Source organism: Ovis canadensis, chromosome 10 (genome assembly GCF_042477335.2).
Source record: "Ovis canadensis isolate MfBH-ARS-UI-01 breed Bighorn chromosome 10, ARS-UI_OviCan_v2, whole genome shotgun sequence".
Classification (NCBI taxonomy): domain Eukaryota; kingdom Metazoa; phylum Chordata; class Mammalia; order Artiodactyla; family Bovidae; genus Ovis; species Ovis canadensis.
Window position 1 is genome coordinate 29,948,548 of NC_091254.1, and position 26,675 is coordinate 29,975,222.

General features: G+C 44.7%; 1 protein-coding gene across 1 annotated transcript; it reads left to right on the plus strand.

Moving 5' to 3' along the window:
- Nucleotides 1–401: 401 nt before the first annotated feature.
- SLC25A30 (solute carrier family 25 member 30) lies at nt 402–24,786 on the plus strand. Its single transcript, XM_069601281.1, has 10 exons — nt 402–639; nt 9,199–9,313; nt 11,305–11,452; nt 13,543–13,637; nt 14,636–14,721; nt 16,506–16,601; nt 17,251–17,375; nt 19,409–19,547; nt 20,907–20,987; nt 21,972–24,786. Exons 2-10 carry the CDS (start codon nt 9,250–9,252, stop codon nt 22,011–22,013), a joined length of 876 nt encoding a protein of 291 aa, XP_069457382.1. The 5' UTR covers nt 402–639; nt 9,199–9,249; the 3' UTR covers nt 22,014–24,786.
- Nucleotides 24,787–26,675: the final 1,889 nt, after the last annotated feature.

The window sequence follows — 26,675 nt, forward strand, 5'->3', positions numbered from 1 at the left end:
TAAGCGACCTTTAGGGACAACAAAAGAAATTTAAATATGGACAGTATATTGGATTTGACTGAAACTATTAAATTTCTTGCTTGTCCTAATGGTGAAATATTTAGGGGGTGAAGCAGTGTTGTTTGCAACAGTCCAATAATTCAGGGTGAAAAACAAACCCTATACACTGAAAGAGAACGCAAATATTGTGAAATGTTAGCATTAAATTTAGTGCAGAGTCTACTGAACAAGTCTTCAGTTGGTTTATAAATTTTACTTTAAAAAGCCGGGTTTTAAATAAAAAGGGAGCAAGTTTACTTCTCATTGCAGAGGGCTCTTCCATGGCTCTTAAGTTTCTGTTTCACTGCGGCGTCGATCTCGAGGCCGTAGGAGGCGTCACCGCTACCGGGGGAGCTCCCGCCCCCGCCAGAGACGAGGCCCGGGGTCCAGCGGGTCCACAGCCTGGTGGCCCCCAACTGCCTGGGACGCGGCCGGGGCGTGGCCTGTGCCGGGAGCGGCCAATAGGAGCCGAGCCGGCGGGCGGGGCCGCGCGCAGGCCCCTGGGTCGCCCCCGCCTCTCTGCTGCCTCTTTCCGCGCGGCCGCCGGTTCCGTCCGCTGCACACCCCGGGACGGAGAAGGCGCAGGGCCACCGCCGGCCGGTAAGTGTCTGGCCTTCCGGCCGCGGCAGCGCCGGTCGCCCCTCCTCCGGCCGGCCCCCCCAGTACCCAGCGGCGCCCAGAATCACCGGCGCCAGACTCCCGGGCCCCTACGCAGCGGCGCTGCCTGGTCGGCCGCGGCCAGGGGGCTGGGGATCGGGGCCGGGTCCCGGAGAGCCCCGGCGCGGGTGGGGCCTTCCCGGGGCTGCTTTTGCTCTCCGGCTCGCGTGCTGGGCCTGGCTTGGTGGGGCGTGAGGTTCCGGGGTGCGCCCCCCTCCTGGTGCTGCCGCTGCCTGCGGTCGGGCCGATGCTGCAGGAGGGCCGGTTCCTGGCTCTCATCACTCGGCGGCGTGGGGGGTGATTCTCTCCCAGTGTCACCGAGATCAGGTGTGACGCCCGTCTTGCATCCCGGCGTGTGCGCCCTTGCAGCCGCGGTGCGTTTCACCTGCCTCTGCATCGCTCACACCTGCGATTCATTGAAGAGCGTGCAACCGGGGCCGGGCGAGCTGCGTACTCTGGGAAAGGGCCCTCTCTTTGAGTTGCTCCTGGAACACGCCAGGTTGGCTCACGTTTTCATGGACTGGTGGAATTCATTTGCTCGGAAAGTTAATGTAGCTAAGGGTTTTAGCATAGTTCTAGGTGTGATTAATTTCGTGTACAGCGTTTACAATGACATTGTTCCTGCGCAAGAACTGCTAAAAGTGTCGTAGCCCTGCGAGAGTCTAGTTTCGTGCTCCTCCTGTTGCGAGAAAAGTTGAAAGGCGTAAATTTTGCTCTTGATTTTGCTGCTGCCAAGCTCTGTGACTCAGTTAATTCATATGAGATAAGATAGATTCCTAAGACTCTTTTAAAATACCACGTTTCATGAGTCTGATGAGCTTGTTTTTCGTCCTGAACCTTTAAAAAGAATGGGATATAGGAAAAATCCATGGAAGACAGCCCTGCGGGGAACAAAGATTTTTGAGCGCACCGAAGTTTAGAGACTGGATTGCGGTTTAAGATTGGGAACTGAAAAGGGAGCACTGTTATACTGAAAGAACTTAGCCAGGGTTAATTATATAAGAGAAACTTGGAAAGCTTTCAGAAGTTCTGGCAGCGGTTGCTGTATTTAATTACCTCTCTTTGCAGCTGTATAGATGCTGTGAGGAAGATAAATATTAAAGTTATAGAAAATGTAATAGGTTATGTAACCTATCAAGTGTAGAGAGAATGCTTTGGAATTCTTGATTTATATAGACATTTCCGGTCGGGAAACACTTTTTTGTTTATTAATAGTTACGAAATGTTTATATACCCCCTCAGGAAAATCATACATTTATTTTTAATATGTTGATTTCCTACCCTCCCACGCCCACCCCCACTTTTTATTGTATTCTTATTATTTGCGCCAATGTGTTTTTTAAACAGCCTTTGGAAAAGAGTGTTTGGCTTTGTAGTACGTAGAGGAAGATCAGCTTTCCCTCAGGGAGAGCTCAGTTTGAGTCCTTCGTTGCTGTGTGACTTGGCAAAGTCACTTTCCCTCTCTGAGGCTGGCTGTCCTCAGTTGTGAAACGTGATGATGATACCTATTGCATAAGGTCATGGAGATTAACCAAAACCTTTTATGTGGAAAACAGAGCAGTGCCTGACGTTAATGCATGTCATGTATTAATAATGACGGCCATTGTTAGCACTGTGTTCGCAGCTCGAGAGAAGTGGTCTCTGGGTTTTAGTTTAGCTAGGAGGCGGGGCCGGAAGAAGAAAGCATAGTGATAAGTGATCGACAGCCACGCCCCATGCAGGACGCCGGAGTTTTTGCAAGTTGTAAGTCCCTCCGTGAATCTCAGGCTGAACTACTGCTCAGACACTAGTGATTGCTAAGGGACACTCCAATCTCCTTGACTCTGTTGGCCTTCAGTCTTGGCACTTGAGTACAGTTGGGGTTTACGCCAAAAATTGAACTAGCAAGTTAAGGAATGTGTGTGAGGAGAACCCCTCCAAAGAGAGCTCTAAAACAAAGAAACGGTTGAAATGCGGAACGGAGGTTTCAGCCCCAGATAACTGAAGCCCTGTTACAGCTAGCCTTGGCCAGTACGCTTACTGGACCTATGGACCCCTCTATTCCAGTATTAACCAGAATCTCTTCTTGTTTGGATGCTTGCCCAATTACTCATGCTTTGGAGTTGTTATTTAAGCCGAGTTATTCTTTCTTTGACTCTGCAAACAATAACCTGGGAAGGCACAATAGTCTTAACTGCTCAGTCATGTACCCCCCTAGCTTTGGGAAAGGAAAAGAGAAGAGCCCCGAAGTTATTTTTACCCTACTTTTAGTTAACTTTTGAATATCTTATTAAGAGTTGAATAGAAAGTACTTTCGTACAGTTTAACCAGGAATACCAGCAGGACTCTGGTTTGTGGAAGATAAGGTATTGTGAGGGTACATCTGAATGGGAGCTCATGGGTGTGTGATTCAAAACTGTGGGAGGCCGCTCCGCTGCAGTGTGGCACCCTAATTGAGTGTTTGCATATGAGTATAACCCAGAACCTCTGGGTTTTAAAAACCTAATATTAAAGCCGACAGAAAAAAAAAAGAGCCAAATCTCATTTAAACTAGCAAAACAAAAGTGTTGACCGAACCAGGAAATTTAATGGGTGAGATGGCATGAAGTCATATACAATACGGTTTTTTAAAAGCATTTTTAGTTAGAGACCAGAAGGTAAAATCCATTTCCCATACATTTTTGCTGACGTTGTAGAGGATATCTTTTGTACTTCTGTGTGTGTGTATATTTTGTATGTATCCATTTCTACAAACACTGCTAAAAATCACTGCTAAATAAGATGAATCAAAAGAACTGTCTGTAGTGTCATCACTGCCTGATCAACTACCTAAGTTATTTAAGTGATAAGTATTCCAAGGCGTTGTTTGCCATCACTATTTGACTCGTTGATGCTTGGGGATGCTCCCAAGGTCCTCATTCAGTGGGGGGGGGCCCTAGTATCTGTACTTCTAAGAAGCTCCTCAGACAGGTTCAATTCAGTCACTTAGTCGTATCCGACTCTTTGTGACCCCATCAACCGCAGCACGCCAGGCCTCCCTGTCCATCACCAACTCCCGGAGTTCACCCAAACCCATGTGCATTGAGTTGATGATGCCATCCAACCATCTCATCCTCTGTCGTCCCCTTCTCCTCCTGCTCTCAATCTTTCCCAGCATCAGGGTCTTTTCAAATGGGTCAGCTCTTCGCATCAGGTGGCCAAAGTATTGGAGTTTCAGCTTCAACATCAGTTCTTCCAGTGAACACCCAGGACTGGTGTTCACTTTCACCCAGAACACTCCTTTAAGATGGAGTGGTTGGCTCTCCTTGCAGGCCAAGGGACTCTCAAGAGTCTTCTCCAACACCACAGTTCAAAAGCATCAATTCTTCAGCACTCAGCTTTCTTTATAGTCCAACTCTCACATCCATACTTGACCACTGGAAAAACCATAGCCTTGACTAGATGGACCTTTGTTGGCAAAGTAATGTCTCTGCTTTTTAATATGCTGTCTAGGTTGGTCAAACTTTACTTCCAAGGAATAAGCATCTTTTAATTTCATTGGTGCAATCACCATCTGCAGTGATTTTGGTGCCCAGAAAAATAAAGTCAGCCACTGTTTCCCCATCTATTTCCCATGAAGTGATGGGACTGGATGCCATGATCTTAGTTTTCTGAATGTTGAGCTTTAAGCCAACCTTTTCACTTTCCTCTCACTTTCATCAAGAGGCTCTGTAGTTCTTCACTTTCTGCTGTAAGGGTGGTGTCATCTGCATATCTGAGGTTATTGGTATTTCTCTTGGCAATCTTGATTCCAGCTTGTGCTTCCTCCAGCCCAGCATTTCTCATGATGTACTCTGCATAGAAGTTAAATAAGCAGGGTGACAATATACAGCCTTGACGTACTCCTTTTCCTATTTGGAACCAGTCAGTTGTTCCATGTCCAGTTCTAACTGTCGCTTCCTGACCTGCATACAGATTTCTCAAGAGGTGGGTCAGGTGGTCTGGTATTTGAATCTCTTTCAGAATTTTCCACAGTTTGTTATGATCCACACAATCAAAGGCTTTGGCATAGTCAATAAAGCAGAAATAGATGTTTTTCTGGAACTCTCTTGCTTTTTCTAAAACTCTCTTGCTTTTTCTAAAACCAGCTTGAACATCTGGAAGTTCACAGTTCATGTATTGCTGACCTCAGACAGCTTAGGAGCTGCTAAAAAGGAGTCCTGTGTTCTACTCAGCACATATAGTGTCTCAGCTAAGAAAATAAGAATCATAGAGGCCATGAGGGGTGGGGAATGGTTAATGATTTCCTTTTGGAGTTGTTAGTTACAGCAGGCAGGTAGTTAGGTCTGAGTAGAGAAATGGGGGCAGGGGCCAGGTGGCAGGAAATCAAGCATCTTATAAACAGCGAGGGTCCGTATGCAGATAAAGAAAAACAGGAACCTTCAGACTGACAGGAAACTGACACCATTTTGGATGATAGGGATCTGAAAAGCAAAGAAAGGTGGGAAAGATGGGAATCACCTGCATCCAAATATAATCCTTTGCTCACTGTGCTCTCTTTACAATAGGGCTTCCCTGTAGCTCAGTAGTAAAGAATCCGCCTGCCAATGCCAGGGATGCAGGTTCGATCCCAGGTGGGGAAGATCCCCCGGAGAAGGAAGTGGCAACCCACTCCAGTATTCCTGCCTGGAGAATTCCATGGACAGAGGAGCCTGGGAGGCTACAGTCCATGGGGTCCCAAAGAGTCAGACACGACTGAGCAACTCAACAGCAGCAAAGTCTTACAGATAAGAAGTACCCATATTGCACTGATGCCGTGACACTTCTGATCTGAGCTAAATCCCTAAGACAGAAATCCTTCTTCTCAGGAAAATGGGGCTGGGATGAAAATCAGGGAATATAACCCCCAGGCTCATCCTTCTCCAGTAAATATTCTGCTCGTTTATTTGTATGCTCCTCGCAACCAGCTTGCCAAAGAAATTGTGGGTGGCAGCTCTAAGCCTGTTCTCCCTCTTTGCTTAAATAAACTTTCGCTTTTACTTTCTTAATTTCTCTGCTTCATCTCTGAATTCTTTCGTTATGAAGAAAGAACCTCCAATTCACTGGCCACAGGGTGATGTAATATTTTGGAACTAGATAGAGGCGCTGGTGGCGCAACACTGCGAAGGTATTGAGTGCTCTGAGTACTGAGTATTGAGTTGTTTGCTCTGATGCTTTGTTTGTAGTATGTGAATTTTGCCTCAGTAAAAAAAACTCTGGAAAAAATAATACCATCTGTATACTGTATATTGGAAAAATTAATTATCCCTATTCAGATTGATTGAGAAATATCAGTAACCTCAGATATGCAGATGATACCACCCTTATGGCAGAAAGTGAAGAGGAGCTGAAGAGCCTCTTGATGAAAGTGAAAGTGGAGAGTGAAAAAGCTTAAAGCTCAACATTCAGAAAACTAAGATCATGGCATCTGGTCCCATCACTTCATGGTAAATAGATGGGGAAACAATGGAAACTGTGACGAACTTTATTTTTCTGGGCTCCAAAATCTCTGCAGATGGTGACAGCAGCCATGAAATTAAAAGATGCTTACTCCTTGGAAGGAAAGCTATGACCAACCTAGACAGCAAATTAAAAAGCAGAGACATTACTTTGCTGACAGGTCTGTCTAGTCAAAGCTATGGTTTTTTCTAGTAGTCGTGTATGGATGTGAGAGTTGGACCATAAAGAAAGCTGAGCACTGAAGAATTGATGCTTTTGAACAGTGGTGCTGGAGAAGACTCTGGAGAGTCCCTTGGACTGCAAGGAAATCAAACCAGTCAATCCTAAAGGAAAATCAGTCCTGAATATTCATTGAAGACCAATGCTGAAGCTGAAACTCCAATACTTTGGTCACCTGATGCAAAGAACTGACTCACTGGAAAAGACTCCGATACTGGGAAAGATTGGGAGGAGAAGGGGACGACAGAGGATGAGATGGTTGGACGGCATCACCGACTCAATGGACATGAGTTTGAGCAAGCTCCAGGGGTTGGTGATGGACAGGGAAGCCTGGCGTGCTACAGTCCGTGGGGGTTGCAAAGAGTTGCACACGACTGAGTGACTGAACTGTTTCAAATTGACTACCTTCTGGTATTGTTAGGAGCTTCCCTAGTGGCTCAGATGGTGAAAGCGTCTGCTTGCAGTACAGGAGACCCAGGTTCAGTCCCTGGGTCGGGAAGATCCCCTGGAGAAGGAAATAGCAACCCACTCCAGTCCTCTCGCCTGGAAAATTCCATGGGTGGAGGAGCCTTGTAGGCTACGGTCCATGGGGTCTCAAAGAGTCGGACAAGTCTGAGCAGCTTCACTTTCACTTGAGTATATATATTTCTAAGACTTTTCTCTTAAATTAAGCACATTTTTATTGTTTCTGTGGTGTGTCTCATCAGTAGTATTCACAGCTGCTTAGTAGTATTTTCTCCTTAATTAAAACACCATCATTCCTTTTGATCATGTACAGCCTCAGGTAGTAGCAGAAAGAACATGAAACTTGGGATCAAGTTTGGGGGTTGTAGGTCCATTTCTGCCCCCTTGGCCATGTGGCTTTGGACAAGGAGTGTTCCTGAAACTGGCTTTCCTGGTCTGTTTTTCTGTCCTATCCCAAACTTCTTGTGGGGGGATCCACTGAAATCCTTTATATTGAGCACTTTTATAATGGCAACCTACAGTACTTCTGCATATCACTGTTACGTGGTTATTGTTTTTTAACCTGAAGTCAGTGGGTTGAGGACAATACATGGATTATTGGATTTATTATTAATGTGTTTTACAGTTTGTAACTTATAGTGTTAATCATTATCTTACTTCTGACTTCAGTAAGGCTAAGAATTAGTTAAGTACAAATATTAAACTTAAGGATATTAGATGAATTTTTGGGAGCAGTGCTTGTTCTTTGTTAGAAAAATACATAAAATGTGTGTGTGTGTGTGTTTTTTTTTTTTTAAACATGATGATTTTTAAGTTCCATGCTTAGGGAGCCTTCTACTTTACCCATCTGTAGCTACTCTGAATTTAGCTAATGTCCATGAATGAGGAGTAGAGATCAGTTTATCACTCTACCAGGGTCCCCTTTGAGTTCCTGTGTCTTCTCTTGGTTTAAGCCGATTGGCCATCTTGTGAACTGGCATTAGTAGTGACTTGTGTTAGGTCTCCTGGGAAGTACAAACCTGGAAAAACTCCCCGGACCTACAAAGTAAAAACCTTGGGCAGATTGCTTGCCAACAACTATAGTAAATTACTGGCCAAAAAGGTCATTCTAGGTTTTCCAATATCTTAGGAGAAACCCCAGCGAACTTTTTGGTCCACTGAATGCAATTTTACTTTAAACTGACAAGAATTAAAGTTGACAGCATATATACAGAAGTGGGGGAGTTTCCTCGTGTCTCCTTTTAACGGGCACAAGCCCAGCTTTGCCAGCTGAAATCCCGTGAAGCTGCAGAACATATAATGAATGTGGGGGCCTGGCTGTGGCAGGTGCGGGCATGTATGTCACAGTGAGTGAGGGGACGTAGCCTCAAAGGAGGATGGAAGGCAGCCTTTGTGAGTGTCTTTTTTGTGTTAGTTTTAAAAAATATACTTAATTTCCACAACAGGCCTAACAGCTGGGCATTTTATTTTGCTTAGTGAATAAAGGTGTGGGCTCTACCCCTGACTGGTTGCCTTGGATGTTTTGACGATGAAGAGGATGGAGAATTGAAAAACCTAGAGGTTAATAACTGGAGCTTTATGAATGAGGAAGGAAGTGATGAGGCTCTCACCCCGTAGTCAGCCTTGTTTCTTCATCCCGGGCCTCCTCACAAGTAGTGACATAGTATGGGTAAGAGAAGAGAGGTAACTTTATAAACTGGAAGTATGCTGTGGCCATGTTAGGTCAGTAATTATCATTTTAGCTTGTGACACTCACTGGGTTGCAGCATTTCCCTACTTCGGTGAATCTGAAGGACTTCATTGCCTCCCGGGAGGGACTCACTAAGACAATGGCAAGCTAATAGCAAGTATTTATTAAGTGTTGAAGAACAGGTCGAAGATAACACAGGCCACCCAGAAAATCGCCATCACTGTACCACACTATTCACATACATGCAAGGTATAATTTTATTGGATTATTTATGGCCTCGGTGAGAAATAAGGCCACTTATAAAGTGATCTGGGGTTTACGAGATGGGGTGCTTTGCTTTATAAGGTGAGGCTTGGGAACTGGGGGGGGGTTTCCACGGTAGCGTCTGGTGGCACCCTCATCTGACTCTTTGCAACCCCGTGGACTGTAGCCCGCCAGGCTTCTCTGCCCATGGGATTCTCCAGGCAGGGATACTGGAGTCGGTTTCTGTGACCTCCTCCAGGGGACCTTCCCGACCCAGGAGTTGAACCTGGGTCTCCTGCATTTTCAGGCAGGTTTTTTTTTTTGCCATCTGAGCTACCAGGGAGGCCCATCTCCAAGTGGAACACAAGTTTTAAAAAGAAACTGGCTGTGTGAGAAGTTCCATTGAAACGTCTTCCTTTTGTGTCCAGGAAAAACCCCGTTGGGGGCTATGCTTCTGTGAACGACAGACAGCGGTGAGCATGTCGGCCCTGAACTGGAAACCCTTCGTGTACGGAGGCCTGGCCTCCATCACGGCGGAGTGCGGTGAGTAAGGAGCCCAGAGCGGAGGCTGGCCAGCTGCCTGCTGCATACCACGAGGCTTAGACTCCTGGTCACAATAATTGGATATTGAAAGACTTCTGGTGTGAGTGTAGTTCAAACACAGAATGTGAAATTTTGAAACACTTCATCTTAGAATTCAAAATTTCTTTCTCTTCTTGGGAATCTTTTAAGACAAAATAGGGACTTTCTGGGTGGTCCATTGGTTGAGAATTCAGGGGACATCAGTTTGATCACTGGTGTGGGGATTAAGATCCTATACGCCATGGGGCAGCTAAGCTCGCTTGTCACAAGGAAAGATCCCGTATGACGCAAGTGTCATAAGACCTGATGTAGCCAAATAAATAAATATTAAAAAAAAAAAAAAGGTAAACAATGACTCTGACTGCTTATTAGCAGTTTAGGGTTCAAAGTTCAGTGGGGAGAAGGTTGAAGTTGCCCTAATGAAAGCCTCATGGAACATTGCTGGCTGACATCTGTCCCCATTCTCCTTATTGTCCTTCCCGCTCTGTCCCTGTGAACACATTTGACTATAAAGAGGTTTAGGGAGCCCCACGATCTTCCCGAGCCAGAGGTGAGCGACCGTCATCGCGGCGTCGTGTTCCCGTCATGCTCGTTGTCCATGTCCTGCTGATGACTTCGTCAGCTCTGTCTCCCGCCACATCCCGTCTGTTCCTCTGTTTATTCCTCGAATCATTCATTCAACACATGTTGGTGATTGGTGCGAATTCCCTGGCGGTCCAGTGGTTAGGACTTCCAGCTTTCACTGCCTGCGGACCCGGGCTGGTCCCTAGTCAGGGAACTAAGGTTCCACAAGCCTCCTGCTGTGGCCAAAAGGAAAACAACAAAATGAAACCCACGTTGACTGAGATGCTGCTGCGTGCCAGGTGCTAGGTGAGTCACTGCTCACCTGGGATAGAGGCTGCCCTTGTGGCCGCAGGGACTGGAGCCGATGGGTTGGGACACTGTAGCCACTGGCCCACCCACCCCTGCCTTAGGTTTCCTCTGTGGACTCATTGACACAGTGGCTCACGGTTACTGTGTTCGGGTGTGTATATTTGGATGGACTCTCTCTTAGGTACTACAGGAAACATTTTAGCCTCTATTAAGAGTCACTTTTGGAGAAGGAAATGGCAACCCGCTCCAGTCCTCTTGCCTGGAGAATCCCGTGGACGGAGGAGCCTGGTAGGCTACAGTCCATGGCGTTGCAGAGAGTCAGACACGGCTGAGCGACTTCACGTCACTCGCTTCACTCGCTTCTTACTTTATCATTGGAGGAGGAAATGGCACCCCACTCCAGTGTTCTTGCCTGGGGAATCCCATGGACGGAGGAGCCTGGCGGGCCATGGTCCGCGGGGTCACAGAGGGCCGGACGTGACTGCAGTGACTATGCAGCAGCAGCAGCAGCAGCAGCAAGAGTCACTTTGGGCTGTAACACACAGTGAGAAACTCCATTCATGTTGAACACAATATTAGCCTTCACATGTGGGAAAAATGGCAACTTTTATTTTATTTTTATCTTTTTATTATAATTATTTTTTGGCCATGCTGCACAGCTTGCGGGATCTTAGTTCCCCAACAAGGGACTGAACCTGGGACGTAGCAGTGAAAGCGCTGAGTCCTAACCACTGGACTGCCAGGGAATTCCCAGTAACTTAGATTTTTAAATGGATATCCTGTTTGTATAAAGCATTCCAAGTACCTACTTGAGACATCAGTGCAGCCTCTTCACATCCTGTGTAGAAAAAGATGGGACATAAATACAAATATATGGAAAAGAAAATAGTTACGTGTTTAAAAAAAAAAATCTTTTGATTCTTAATTTTTTTTTTTAATAAGTAGAAGACTGAAAAGTATCAACTTCTTAATTCTGCTCCTTAGTCTGAATGTTTCCTCAGTAATAAGTCACTGTTTATCCTTTGTTTAGTGGACTTTCTTTCTATTAAGTGGAACATTTCCTTCTGAAAAATTTTAAGGTACCTTTCCAATCGATTTAACCAAGACACGACTACAGATTCAAGGCCAGAAGAACGATGCAAACTTTAAAGAAATCAGATACCGAGGAATGTTGCATGCATTGGTGAGAATAGGCAGAGAGGAAGGCCTGAAAGCGCTGTATTCGGGGTAAGTAGACGTTTCAAGTGGACAGACTCCACACTGAGATGTCACAGAGAAAAAGTCCAAGTTCAGGGTGTATTTGAAAAGAACAAGTAGCGATGGTTGATTTTTTTCATTTCAACTTTGTTTTCTACGTGTTTTATATAGTGAATGTTGTGTTAAAACTTTTTACCATAGTCAAATACAGATAATGGTACAAAAATTATGTTTCTTTTGAAACATTCTGTAGTTTATTTTTTTCCTCTTCCCCTTGGTCATTACTGAGCTTTTTACCATAACGAAGATGATGTCATATTCTCCGTGGACAAGAATTGCAGTGAACAGCTTTTCTTTAGTCCAGCGTTTAGTGAACATTTTGCTGTAGGCGCTGGATAGGAAAGTGATTAAGAAGGGACCCTGCCTCTATCAGAGGCCCTGCAGGAGACCATCATTCGGATGATTTCAACGAAGGGAGATTTGATGAAAGGGGCTGCCCTGGTGGCTCAGTGGTAGAGGACCTGCCTGCAGTGAAGGAGATCTCGGTTTGATCCCTGAGTCGGGAAGATCTCATGGAGAAGGGATTGGCTACCCGCGGCAGTATTCTTGCCTGGAGAATCCCGTGGATAGAGGAGCCTGGTGGGCTACAGTTCATGGGATCACAAAGAGTTGGACACGACTGAGCGACTAACACTTTCACTTTAATAAAAGGGCTGCTTAAGGTTTAAGGGAACAATTGAAGGGTTACCTAGAAACTGGCAAAATGAGAAATTGTTACCCAGGCTAGGACCAAAGGAACAAGGACAAAAGAACAGTGTTAGCAGAGCCTCCCAGAGCTGGAGCCTTGAAGGAGCCTGTAGGAGCGGTCGAGGGTGCTCTGCTAGTGCCCAGGGAGAGGGGGAAATCCTCTGCTTCTTCCTGTCCCTCCTGCCCTCCCTCCCACCTTCTACCTGCTGAATCCTGGAGTCAGCTAGCAAGGGAGCCGGGTGGTAGTCCAGCAGCAGCTCCTGCCCTGAGGGAACTGTTTAGGGCAGAGCATCCATATAGTGTGTGACCTCATCCATGGAGGTGGTGGGAAAGGAGGAGGCAGGCTGATGTCTCTTCCGGTTCTGGCCCGTATGCAGATGGAGGTTCCGTTCCTTGGTCTAGGACCCAGAAGAGGAGGGCGGATCGTTTGGAAGTGGGGGTAATTAGCTCAGTGTGAACTCTTGCTCTGGTGGTAGGTGTAGGGCGTGTGAGTTGAGAAATCTGGGAAGCAGGTGGCAATGCTCCTAGAATCAGCGTTGGAAACATGAGTTCAGGAGTCAGCAGACTCTGGGCAGTTGAAGCCATGTAAGTAGATGAGCTTATCTGGCAAGTGCGTGGGGCTGGAGAGAAGAGAGGAAGGACAGAATCCCTGGCCACCCCAGAGGACAGAGATAGGCTGTGCAGAGAAAGAAGAGGAGTGGAAGAGGCTTAGGGAGGAGATGATTGCAAGCAGGGCCAAGGGTGGGCTGGAGCAGGTACCACAAAGGCGAAGAGGCTTCATAAGATACTGATTGAAAACCATCATTTGATTTAGTAATTGAGATGTCCCCTGGGCCCATTTTGGTGGGCGTGGGTATTGATGGAGAGGTTGGAGGGAAGCCCAGTTGCAGCCTAAGAAGGAAGTGGTAAGCGTGGCAGGAGAGCCTAGGAGTGTGAATGCCAGGTGGTTCTGAGATTGGGGAGGGTCCCTGGAAAGAGAGGGAATAACTGAAAAAGGGCCCCCAGGGAGGTGGGTGGTGAACTTCAGAGAAACCCTGGAGGATGCTGACAGGCCAGATTTCATCAGGGACTCTGTCCCGAGAACGGAGAGCCCTCCACAATCAGGAAAACAGAACTCTGTGTTCACGTATTTGTGTACGTTTTCACTGAGGATAAATACAGAGCATTGAGCTGTCACTTGGGGAGCTAATAACTTGCACACATTTGACTGAACCTGCCTGTGTGTTTGCTGGATTTTGGTCTTTTAAGAAAAATCCATCTTAGCGTAGTTTGCAGAAGGCAGATAATATGACTGTGTCCCTTGTGTGCGTCCTCTAGAGGAGTTTCAGTGACTCTTAAGAATTTCTGTGTCCCTTTGTCCGTTGGTTTGGCAGGATCGCCCCGGCGATGTTACGCCAGGCTTCCTATGGCACCATCAAGATAGGCACCTACCAGAGCTTGAAGCGGTTATTTGTCGAGCGTCCAGAAGGTGAGTGGGGAATCCTTTTTCCACTTATGGACAGGAGGTGGGTTGTTTGTCTTTTTACTCAAGTGGTTTACGAACAGAGGAGAACTTTGGGCATAAAGTCTAAACAAATTCTGCCTAAAGCATGTCAGCTATTGGCTGAATTTAGGAGGGTAGCAGTTAAAAAAGAGCAATTTACAAGCTTCTTAACGAGTTATTTCCACAACATCCAGACTAGGGAGTATGTCATTATAGTTCTAGCCTACTTAAAATTCTCTAAAATCCTAGGAATTATCACCTATTTTTCAGGAAAGCAGGCTATATTTCTTAGTGTTAAGAACTCTGATTTTATTTTATTTTATTGCTGGTTGATTCTTTGACTTTGCTTTAATCCATGGAAGTTCCTACCTGTTTTTACAAAGGAATGAGCACCAGTCTCTGTTGGGTGAGAGCAGCGAGCAGGAGCAAAGACGCTTTAAAAGTGCTTCAGTGTATTCCAAATAAGTATGGTGTGCTTGAAAGTTTTATCTCCACGTTATCTCATAGGGTATCTTCTGTTGTCTTACCATGGTGTATTACCTCATCTTATTTACAATAGTTAACATTTACACACACGAGTGGATTGATGGATGGTTACTCTTCCGTGATAATTCACATTCCTTCTTAGGTATCAAGAAATTTTGCTGTGGGACTTGCCTGGAGGTCCAGTAGGTATGACTTCCACTCATAGGACTTGGGTTCAGTCCCTAGTTGGACAAGTAGGATCCTGTAAGCCAAGTGGTGCAGCCAAAAAACAAAAAAAAAACCCTGAATAAAAAGAATTAAAAAAAAAAGTTTTTCCTGAGAAAAATCTCTCCTGCCAACAAAATCCCAAATTCTTTTAAAATCACTTACTTTGTTAAGCATATATTTCTTTATTCTCCTAAGTGAACAAGTGGTATGTAAGTGAATCTCATTTGTACGTGCAGTACACACATGAAGAGTTCTGTGTATGTGAAAAGTCAAATAATATGTCTTTGCAGATGAAACCCTTCTGATAAATGTGGTCTGTGGGATTCTCTCTGGAGTCATATCCTCAAGCATTGCTAATCCAACGGATGTTTTGAAGGTAGGCAGCCCTATATCTTGGGCGTCCCTCATAGCTCAGTTGGTAAAGAATCTGCCCGCAATGCAGGAGACCCGAGTTCGATTCCTAGGTCGGGAAGATCCCAGGTAGAAGGAACTGGCAACCCACTCCAGTATTCTTGCCTGGAGAATTCCACGGACAGAGGAGCCTGGGGGGCTACAGTCCACAGGGTCACAAGAGTCCGACACAACTTACACCACCACCACAGCCTTGTATCTTATAGGCACACTCTGCATTTTCTTAATGAGATCAACACTCAGATCATGATGCACGTGCGAGTCTGTTCACGGTTTTAGTGCCGGGAAGCCTCTAACTTAGAAACACGCACTAGGGGATTTCCCACTGATACAGGGGAGCTCACGAGTAGAGCCCCTTCTTGGAGGCTGTGGTGATTTGGGAGGTTTTGGTGACTAACCAGAGAAAAACGTTTAGGCTTGGATGCATTTCATTTGTCATTGAAAAATCTCCTGTGTTTTATTGGTTCATGAAAATAGGTGGACTGCAAGTGTTACACCAGTCGAGGCTGCACATTGGTGACCCTTTCTGAAGGCGTTACGTTAGCCATTAATCTGACTCCAGGAAATAATCAAGAAAATATTTACTTAACCACAAGTAGACATACCTTGTTAGATGACCTTGCCGACAGTACCAGGATACAGCCTTCTTCAATCCCTTGGGACTAACAAACTCAAAATTAGGTGCACGTCCTTGTCTGAACCGTCTCAAGTTCTCCCTTTCCTTCCCTCCGTCTCCTTCCCCCCCATTGTTGCAAGCAGCATTCATTGCGCTCCTGCTTTGTGCCAGTTGGTGTCCTGTGTGCTTAGAATCCAAGGATGACTAAGGCAAGGACCCCACCTGCAGTCTTTAGTCTAATGGGAGCTTCTGATAACATCAAAGCTGTACACGGCAGGGACGCTACCGTTACACAGGGCCAAAGAGAACTACCAGGCTCTAAGTTTACCCCATGCTGGGGTTAGATCGCTGGAGAAGTCTCCACACCCATTCACCTCTTACATGCACGGAGAGGCAGGTTCCCGCATTTTGTCTGATTTCCCCATGCTACCGTGGCAGTAGCGATCACCTTTAGAGTTAGAGGTAAATGCGTGTGCTCCCTCAGACAAAACAAGGTACCAGGTTTTAGTGAAAAGTCCTTCTTTATTTTTAAGAACGTGGAGAGCTGCATCAAGCGTTATTTTTATGTTGGCATCTCGGTCATGTGAATTCCATGGCTGTGGTAAAGTTCACTCGTAAGTTCAAGTGTAAGAGAGGGTGACGGCGTCACATGGCTGTCCTTTGGTCAGCACGTCCGCATACCTTTCGGTTTGGCTGGAGGGAAATCATAGTGGCTTGGAGTAACTAATTTAAGAAGGGTGCTTGCCCACACTTGATGCTGCCAGGCATGCTGGACACTCATTAATTATGTGAAGAATTAACACTCAGAGTCTATCTTTCCTGCTTAGTAACCTAGAGGGAAATATGCCATTTTCTTTCCATTTCAAAAAACTATTAATAATAATAATAATAATTTTGTTTTGACACTTAATGAGCTACTACCTGGAATACTCTGGACTTTCCTCGATGCTTTTTGATGATTCCAAAGTGCCCAAGAACCAATCCAGATAAACTTAAGCTAGCTTTATAGTAATATATATGGTACAGTTTTTTTCTTTTAATGGTTATTAAACAGCAGATTGATTTTTTTTTTTTTTCCTGAATCTGGGGAGAAACATGCTAGTTTCTTTCTCACATTAGTCGTTAATCTCTAGATACGGATGCAAGCCCAAAGCAGCACCCTTCAAGGAGGAATGATAGGCAACTTCATTAACATTTACCAGCAAGAGGGGACGAGAGGACTGTGGAAGGTGAGCTGACTTGGTTCTTCTTCTTTACAAAAAAAAAAAAAAGGTTTTGTTGTCCCTATTTCCATTATTTTATCTAATCCAAATGGCGTAATGACGTAACTGACCAATAACATCTGCCCTTGAAGGGATCTTCTTCCTTAATTTGTAAAATGAAAGCATGTCATGATTTTTACATCAGGAATGTGTCATGATTTTACGGTAACTTTTGTGTAATTCACATGGAAGAAATGCTGTGAAGGCTGAATTTTTGTTTTTGTTTTTTCCTGTTTTAAGTTCTTAGAAGGGCTTACAGTTAGGTTGGGTTTTTTCAGTGGTATGGTCTCATGGCTTCTGTGAAGACCGTTAATCAGGCACTGGGATGGAATGCTATTTCCTAGTATCGTAGGGACTGTCAGTCCGTAGAATGGATCCGAAAGGCGATCCAGTCCCATCCTCCCCATACATACAAGGAAACTGGAGGCGCTTGTCCTGGTGAAGGGCGTACAGTTAGTACCGGAATCAGAATTAGACTTTGGCGCTTCTGACTTCTTACCCTCTGCGTTTTTCTGCTCTCTCACCGCATTTCTACCCACCAGCAGGCAGCCATAATAACTGGCCGTCGTTTGTGGGGGAGAGATGTCTGAATCTTCATGTTGGTGTTTTTACCCAGGGTGTGTCCCTTACTGCTCAGAGGGCTGCTATTGTGGTCGGCGTGGAGCTGCCAGTCTATGACCTCACCAAGAAGCATCTGATTCTCTCAGGCTTGATGGGAGACACGGTGTATACCCATTTCCTGTAGGTTTATGGATTTTTTTTTTTTAATTAATGTTTTAGGTATGCGTGACTTTAGACATTTTAAAGAAAGTTTATTATAAAAGTATTATATTATCATGTTTGAAAATTATGGTACAGAAGAGAAGCAGGAAAAGGTATAATAAGCCTTTATCCTTTTACCTAGGTAGCCCTTTTAACTGTTTGATAATGTACCTTCAGGTTTTTCTATGCACGTGTAAGTACGTCTACAAAAATATATTGCTGTGTTGTGCTCAGGCGTGTCCGACTTTTTATGACCATGTAGACTGTATCCCGCCAGGCTCCTCTGTCCATGGGTTTCTCCAGGCAAGAATACTGTTGTGGGTTGCCGTGCCCTCCTCCAGGGGATCTTCCTGACCCGGGGATCAAACCTGAGTCTCCTGCATTGGCAGGTGGATTCTTTAGCACAGAGCCACCAGGAAAGCCCCACAGATGTATATTATATGTGCTTTATTACACATCTATGATCGTGTTTAGCATTCTTTTATTTTTATATTAAAAATTTTTTCAACTTTATTGAGGTATAACTAGCGAGTAAAATTGTAGGATATTTAAAGTACACAATGTGATTTGATACATATGTGAATTGTGAAATGATTACCCCTATCCAGTTAATTAACACATCCATCATTTTGTGTGTGAGAACAAAATTATTCTACTCTTGTAGCAAATTTAAATTATGTGTAATACTGTTATCAACCATAACCACCATATTATATATTAGACCCTCAGACCTTATTCATTTATTATTTTTAAAATTAATTATTTTGGAGTATAGTTGCTTTATAGGGCTTCCCAGGTGACTCAGTGGTAAAGAATCCACCTGCCAGTGCGGGAAGCTCGGGTTCGATCCCTGGGTCAGAAAAATTCCCTGGAGACGGAAATGACAACTCACTCTAGTACTCTTGCCTGGGAAATCCCAAGGACAGAGGAGCCTGGGGTAGCAAAAGAGTCAGACCAGGACGAGTGACTAAACAGCAACAAGTTGCTTTATAAGACCCTCTTCATCTTAAAACTGAAAGTTTGCATGCCTTTCCCAACCTCTTCCCTGTTTCCCCCAACCGCTAGCTCTTGCAGTCACTTTTCTACTCTGTTTCTATGATATTTGGCAGCTCCGGAGACTGTTCTGATTCTTACGCCTCAGCTGGACGGGGAGTGCCAGTGACATCTACTAGGTAGAGGCTAGTGAACCACGTACGTCTCATACTGCACAGGAAAGATGTTCACAGCAAAGAATTATCTGTTCAAAGTGTTAGTAGCTCCGAAGCTATGAAACCCGACTCTTTGAGTTAGTTGATACCAGGACTGGTCTATGGTCCAGGTATCAGTTTAGTGGTACCACGGGCCCCCAGTGGGCATCGTATTATAGTGAGGAAATCTTTTTCTCTGATCTCTTAGAACAGGATAGTTATGATACGGCCAAAATTACTCTGATGTCTGCTTATAGGTGAATAGATAGACACAGTAGATCATCCTTGGAAGATGTTCCTTGTATGTTTCTGTATTTCTTCCTGTTTCCGTGACAGTCCAGAACCTCAAAGGTATTGTTAGCCGAGACTGGGATTTATAAGCCAGGATAAACAGTGCTGATGTTTAGAAGTCTGTGTAGCGCTTTAGCGGAGAAGGCAATGGCACCCCACTCCAGTACTCTTGCCTGGAAAATCCCATGGACGGAGGAGCCTGGTAGGCTGCAGTCCATGGGGTCGCTGAGGGTCGGACACAACTGAGAGACTTCACTTTCACTTTTCACTTCCATGCACTGGAGAAGGAATGGCAACCCACTCCAGTGTTCTTGCCTGGAGAATCCCAGGGACGGGGGAGCCTGGTGGGCTGCTGTCTATGGGGTCGCACAGAGTCGGACACGACTGAAGCGACTTAGCAGCAGCAGCAGCAGTAGCGCTTTAGATCGGGTCCTTCTTCGGATGTATTCTGTCTTGTTACCTGTTACACATTAACCTAATTTGGGAGGAGGCCGTTTCCTTTGATATGCTTTTCTAATGGTCTCTTCCTTACAGCTCAAGCTTCACCTGTGGGCTGGCGGGAGCCCTGGCCTCCAACCCTGTGGACGTGGTGAGAACGCGTATGATGAACCAGAGAGTGCTCCGAGATGGCAAATGCCCTGGCTACACAGGCACCCTGGATTGCCTGCTACAGGTGAGTGGGGTTGTCCGTCTGTACACTGTTGTGAGTCCTTTCTGGGGCTTCTTGGCTTCCATGTTATCCTCTGACGAGTTTCTACTTTTGGAGCCCGAAGAACCTCTGGTTCTGTCCCTTGTAATCCTGTGACTCTGGTCTGTGTACAGACAGTGTACACCTCGATTTCCTCACAAGTGGCACAGTGAGACCACCCGTGTCACAGGAGTATTATAAAAATCATTGCAATAATACTGCCGAAATAGTTAGCATGGTGCCTGGAATAATGTTATGTGGAAATAGTGTATATATATTTATTATAAGTATAAGCATAATAATAAAGGCTTGTTCATAGAATATGATATATTAATATAAGGGGCACTAGTGAAATAAGCACATTTACTTAGTCTTCAGCATTCTGTGGATTGCTTCTGTCTGTGCAACTGCCCCCCAAATATGTGTATACATATATATATGTATTTTATATTTATTTAATCAAAGAAGCATCTAAGTTTTGAGGCTTGCTATAACTAAGATGAGTGATGCCCTAAAGCCTTGAGATGGTACAGAGTATTTGCCTAAAACAGGGGCTTTTATAAATACAAAATCTAAATGAATATTTAGAAATGAAAGTTCATTTTTCTTCTGTCTCTGCTCTGCTGTGAAGGGTGAGAAAATACTCGTATTTTCTGTGATGGCAATAGAACCCTGTCTGCCTCCGGAATATATCGCCTTCTTGTTGAGTCAGACTGGACTGAATATCCTTCATTCAGACGTCTCTGAAAGGAACCCATGAATCTTAGCCTTAATTCTCGGTTTAAATAACTGGGCCTACTGTTGATGAGTAGATGAGGGTCTGGGCCTGTCTCTGCTACTGGACTGCCAGCAGCCAAAGATGAGGGGCCACTTCTGCGGTTGGTGTTTTCCATCATGATGCTGGCACACCCCTAGACACCAAAATACCGCTTTAATGAAGCAAAGATACTTGATGTTGTCCATCCAACCACATGAAGTAAAGGCCCCCTGAATTATATCTTTATCCCTGTCGCCTCCCTTTCTAATTTATGACCTGTTGTGAGTCCACATGGCAAGGAGACAGTAGACTCTAGTTTGGAGTTAAATCTCACCACTTCTTCACCCAGCTCCTGTTCGCTTTGGGTGTGGGATGGTTTGGTACAGAGCCTGAATCCTCACCTAGGCAGAAAGCTTTAAAGAACAAAGAAAGGCAGTGGGCAATGATTTCGTAGATAGTCCTCCCAACAGAATTTTATTTTTAAGAAAGACCAGTTCAGTTCAGTCTGGCTACTAATTATTAAGGCATATTTGACATAATTGGAAAGTTGGACACTAACTTCTTTTCCCTCCGCTCCCTTCTAACAGACATGGAAGAATGAAGGGTTTTTTGCTCTATATAAAGGGTTTTGGCCAAATTGGTTGAGACTTGGTCCTTGGAATATTATCGTATCCTTTTCTGTTGCAGTAGATCTGAACAAAGATATACCTAAAGAATGTTGTTTGCATAAACTATCGGGTTATTAATTATAATTAAAAGTAGATTTTTTTTCTCTTTTGAATTCTTCTCATTCAAGAAGTTAACTGTTCAGTTTCTTTATACACAGGTAGAAAGTCTCTCTGCCAGGCTCTGTGAAACTTGGTTTAATGATGGTGTTCTTGAAAGCCAGTGATATCAGTGAAAACCTTTATTTAGACTCTGCTCTAGGAGCTGAGTGTGTTTATGATTTCAGAGAGAGGCAAGGACTTATTTATTCTGTAAATCCCTGGCCACCCTTGGGCAGGATGTGGTTTGGCAGCTATGTTCTAGAATGCTTGAGAGTGTCTAATGATAGGACTTAGCTCGGGAATTATTTGCCTGATTAGCAGTTTGTCCTCCATGCCAAAGTGAGAGGCAGGAAAGAAATGACAGTTTATTAGGAATGAAAGGGCAGAATTATAAAGTAGGAGATGTTGGTTTCTACCACTCTTGTTCTACTTAAAAAAAAAAATTTATTTTTAATTGAAGGATAATTGCTTTACCAGCCTTGTTCCTCATTATCTGTGCTTCCCTCCCATGGAAGCTTGCCTACCGGCCACCCTGGAGGAGAACTTCCCAGGGTTGCTGCCTTCTCTTACAGACTTCACTATTCTGTATATTCCTCCCCAACGTTAGAAAAACTAGCAGTGTGGATGTGCTCCCAGAGGCTGTGGCAGCGGATGCAAGGGATTTGTGTGCCTCAGCTGTGGTCTGTCTGTTCAGGCCGATCTTGGGAAGGCTCCCTGGGAGCTCTTTTGGGGTGGTTGAGGGTGGGGCCCTCGTGTTTCATCACGCCCCCAGCGCATGGTCTGCCCAGACCTGTTTGTTAGGAGGTATGTGCTATTTGTGGGTCTGTTTGGATATGTCAGGGTTAAGATGGCATAAAATGTCAGCCTTAACTAATACACCTGCAGTTCTTTGTGACCTATGAGCAGCTGAAGAAACTGGATTTGTGACAAGACAAGATTGCATGAGACATCCTCTGAAAACGCTCACTTCTGAAATAGCGAAGCTTCCTGTCTTTCCCACTGCTTCTCACTGCTTGGCCCGCCACAGATTAAGGTGTGAGCAACAGGTGAGGGCTGGGTTAGCTTGGATCACTGTGTCCCGGCATCGGACACCCTGCACCAAACGTTTAATGGCCTCGACTGTAACACCAAACACTAGTCCTTACCATTCAAGTGCCCTTCGACATCAAAGATAACAGGAAATGCATGTTTCTTGCTAAAGAAAACTTGCATGAAGGTCAGGAACTGTGGACCATTTCCTTCAGGTGAAGAGTAACTCCTGCTGCACCTCAGCCCATAGCCAAGACTCCCAGACTGTTCTGAAGAAGCTCTTTGGAACTGTGGGATAGAACGTCTGAGACGGTGTTACGTTCCTGAGCTTTTGGGGGGCTTTGGCTTCGTGTCTGCTGAAGAAATTCACACATGGAGACCTGGTGTACCCCAAGTATAAACAGGGCAGGATAGAGATCCCTGGAACATTGCACTGCTTTGTAATTTCCTATTTTGGCAGGATCTTTCACTTATAATAAGTGATTTTTAGGCCTTTGACCGCTGGACCTTTGTGAGGAATTGTTACAAAGTATTACCATCTAAACTCTTGATGGTGTGAGAGGTTGGCTTGGAAGGTAGCAAAGTCTGTGTTGTGGGAGGTGTGTTTAAGCAACTTGGGTTCTGTCCTAGGTAATGGTAGTACTGGGTTGGCCAAAACGTTTGTTCAGGTTGTAAGAGCGTGGGAAAAATCCGAACGAACTTTTTGGCCAAGTCAATAATTTGTGATATTAGCAAAGTTTCCATCTCCCAGTCTGTACAATGGGGATAATAAGATCTATTGATACTGAGCGTCACGTGAAGAAAACAGTAGCTCCTACTACTGGACTTGTAGGATATGTGTCTTTACATCATGGTGTCATATAGCCATAATTCCAGAATAAATAGTTCCTGTGTGTGAAGAGAGTCATTTTATCAGGGACTACTCCCAAGTGAGGTCCTGTGATGAAACTCTTGTGAAAGAAAGAGGCTAACGTTCTGTTATATTTCCCTTAGTGAAATGTGGCAAATTAATCGAAGAGTTGATTTTTTCAGATTTCCCGGGTTTTACTTTAGTTCTGGTCACGTTTGTTAAAATATTTCCTGTCTTGGACTTCCTTAATCCTTGCTTGAAATTTGAAAAGCAATATTTTTGTATACCTAGAGTCTGATAAGAGGTATATAATAGCTTCCTTCTTTTCTTCTAAAGACTGGATATTATTCTTCTTTCTCGTCTTTCTCTTACTCTTTTCAAAATAAAAAGTGACTCTGAGAGAGTCCCAGGACCTTTATGCTTCTAGAAGACATCCCTAGGAAAGAAAATATATTCAGCATTCACTTGGGTAACTTTGGTTCTACCCTTAGAGCGTGCTCAGTCATGTCCGACTCTGCGCGACCCCATGAACTGTAGCCCGCCAGGCTCCTCTGTCCATGGGATTCTCCAGGCAAGAGTACTGGAGTGGGTTGCCATGTCCTCCTCCGGGGGATCCCCCCGACCCAGGATCGAAGCTGTGTCTCCTGTGTTGGCAGGCAGATTCTTCCTGCTGCGCCACCTGGGAAGCCCTGTGAGAGTAACAGTAAATACGTGCTCACTGGGGCTCCAGGACAGTCACCTTTGTGGTATATGCAGGTTCCCAGTCCGTCCAGCCCCTGGACTGCTTCCTCCTTCGAAGCAGAATAGAAGGCACGCAGATTTTTCTTGGGATTGGGCAGTTTTTCTCCCGGTCTCTCTCACCTTGCCGTCTATATTAATGCTGACTTTGAAAATAAGATTTTGTGAAGCAGGATTTCTGTTCCAGAAGGAAGAACTAAGGCAAGAAAGGAGGCGGTCAGAGGGGCAGGTAGGTGTTGATTGCTTCAAGATTCAGATGGAAGTCTAGTTTTCGCTGACCAGCTCCGGATGTGATACTAGAGAGCTGAGCCCCTTCAGGCCTCGTCCCTCGTACTAAACCATATCTTTAGAGAGGAGACTTCTCTTCTTACCAGAACATTCCATTGGTGTAAGGGCTTTCTATAGACAGGCTTTCACTTTTGGGTTCCTTGAATTTAAAGGGCGACTTTTTATGAACCATTCTTTGTTTTTCTCCCTTAATGTAGAAAACATTGTGTATACATATAATTCTTAAAACAGTAGGAGTTCATTTTGAAGACCATGAAAAGATTGAATGTCATGTAATATTCATTATATCAGTTTATTCAAATATGTACATGTTCATACCAGGATGAAAAGAAAACCAAACCCCTCTGTAAAAGGTAAGCACATTTTAAAGACAAAAATTTTGTATTTCTTCAGTGCAGAGTTATTATAAATACCTTATAGAACAGAGTCTTAACCTGTTTTGATTTTTTTTTTTCCTGTTCCCTGAAAGACTTATGCAGTTGTTGAAGCTTCTAACCAAGGAAGAACTTGAAGGACTGGGAGACTTGGTCCCCTTGTCTCTGGGGCTGTGACTATAAGTTCCCTCCCTGTACCCCCTTGGGCATTGTTAAATGTAGCAAAGGGATTTTTAGCTTTTATAACCCAAATGAAGAAAGTGGGTTTTTTGTTTGTTTGCTTGTGGATTTGTGTAATCGCTGATGGCTAAGTTGGGCTGATTGTGATATAAAGAACGGCTTCTGTTTTCTGTATTTATTCATGCACCAGAAATTGTGTATATTATTATATAAAGACTATAAAAGTTTTCATAAGCCTTTATATTTTGAGCTCTTTATTTAAACATTGTTGGAAAATGTGGCATAAGCCTTGTGTCATTATTTAATAAACTGTAGTAATATATAATAATAAAAATGATTTGTGGTTGTTTCAGATGCATAGAAACATTTGAACAAAGACAAGCTCTAAAACGTCCAGGAAGCTGGAGTAGGTCTGGCGTTCGTGAAAGTGGCTGCAGACATTTCTCTCTGCTTAGAGAAGCTGTTGAGATCATCTTACTAATTGCCTGGAGACGTGTGTGGCCTCCCAGTCTGCAGCTCCGCAGAGGCCAGTGAATTTGGCTCATTGGGTTTGCTGGGCAAGGCGGCTTTGAGATAATGGAACACAGGTGGGATGCCGTCAGGGCCTTGAAATTTCAGGACCCCTCAGCCCTTCTTCCAGCGCCTGACGATGGCAGGATCCTTGGTTAACTGTTGGCTAGGCGGACACCTCTGGTTGGGTATAAAACAACCAGAGGGTGAAATGCAGACTTGGTTCATTATTATTTTTTTTACTTGAAAATATTTTCTACGTGCCTGTCTTAACATTTGAATTAAACACAGTGGTTTATTGAAAAAACAGAATTGGCAAAAAAAAAAAAAAAAGGGAGCCTTGTGGTCTCTGGGCCCCTACCTAAGAGATCAGATGACACACCTTTATGTGATCGAGTTCACGTGAAGGTCAGTGGAAAGAGCTGGCTGCTGGTGAACCTTAAATGCTTGGAGAATTCACATCCCACTGGATCCGGGCACCTGTTAGACACACTGGGCATGGAATCCAGGCTATCTATTTTTAAATGCACAGCTGAGAAAATCTGATGGTAAATTTTTGGTAGATGACAGCTGCTCCATCCTGAAGCAGAGTATGGGAATAGAAGACAAAGACATGGATGAATCAGTTGCTTGTAAGCTTGATGCAAATTGTGGAACCAAGAGCAAAATACTGGAAACTCCCTATGCCTATATGTCCCTTGCTGATACAATAATCCATACAGTGGCTTACCATGGGACTCAGGAGAAGAATGAGTTATATCTCAGTCTGCTGACCTGGGCAGATGTCCATGATATGCTATTATATAGGAAAAAAGTTAGGATGTAGACCTCTATAGGTATATCATGACCTCATCGCTTAGAGGAAAAAGCATAAACTTAGGTCAGTAGGGAATGGTTGTAAAGGTTGTAGATTAGGCTTCTCCAGAGAAAAGCGGACCAGTGGGATGAGTGTGTGTGCCCATGCATGGTTTATTTTAAGGAATATGCTTATGTGATTGTGGGAGGCTGGCAAGTCTAAAACCTATAGGGCAGTTGCGCAGGACAGCGGACTGGGAGCTCAGGCAGGGTTTCTATTTGTCTTTTTTTTTCTTTGGCTGTGCCATGCGGCTTGAGGCAGTGAATACACTGGGCTGCCAGGGAACTCCCTCTGTTTTAGTCTTGAGTCAGAATTCTTTCTCTGGGAAACCAGTTTTTCCCTCCTAAGATCTCTAACTGATTGAATGGGACCCACCCATATTATGGAGTGTAATTTTTTTTTACATGCTTTTAAAAAACTTTTATTTATTTTTTGGCTTTGTTCCTGTACGCAGGCTGTTTCTAGTCTCGATGAGGGGGAGCTTATTGCGGTGGTTTCTCCTGTTGCGAAGCAGAGCTCCAGGGCTTATGGGCTTCAGTAGTTGTGAGTCCTGAGCTGTTGCGCTCGGGCCCAGGAGTACAGACTGAGCTGCCCCTCGGCACGTGAGATCTTCTCTGAGCAGGGATAGAACCGTGACCCCTGCATTGGCAGGCAGATTCCTAAGCAGGGAAGGCCAGTACGGAGTGTAATCTTAAAGTCAGCTGATTGTAGATATTGTCCACAGCTGCACATGCCCTCATGGCAACACCTAGACTAGCGCTTGC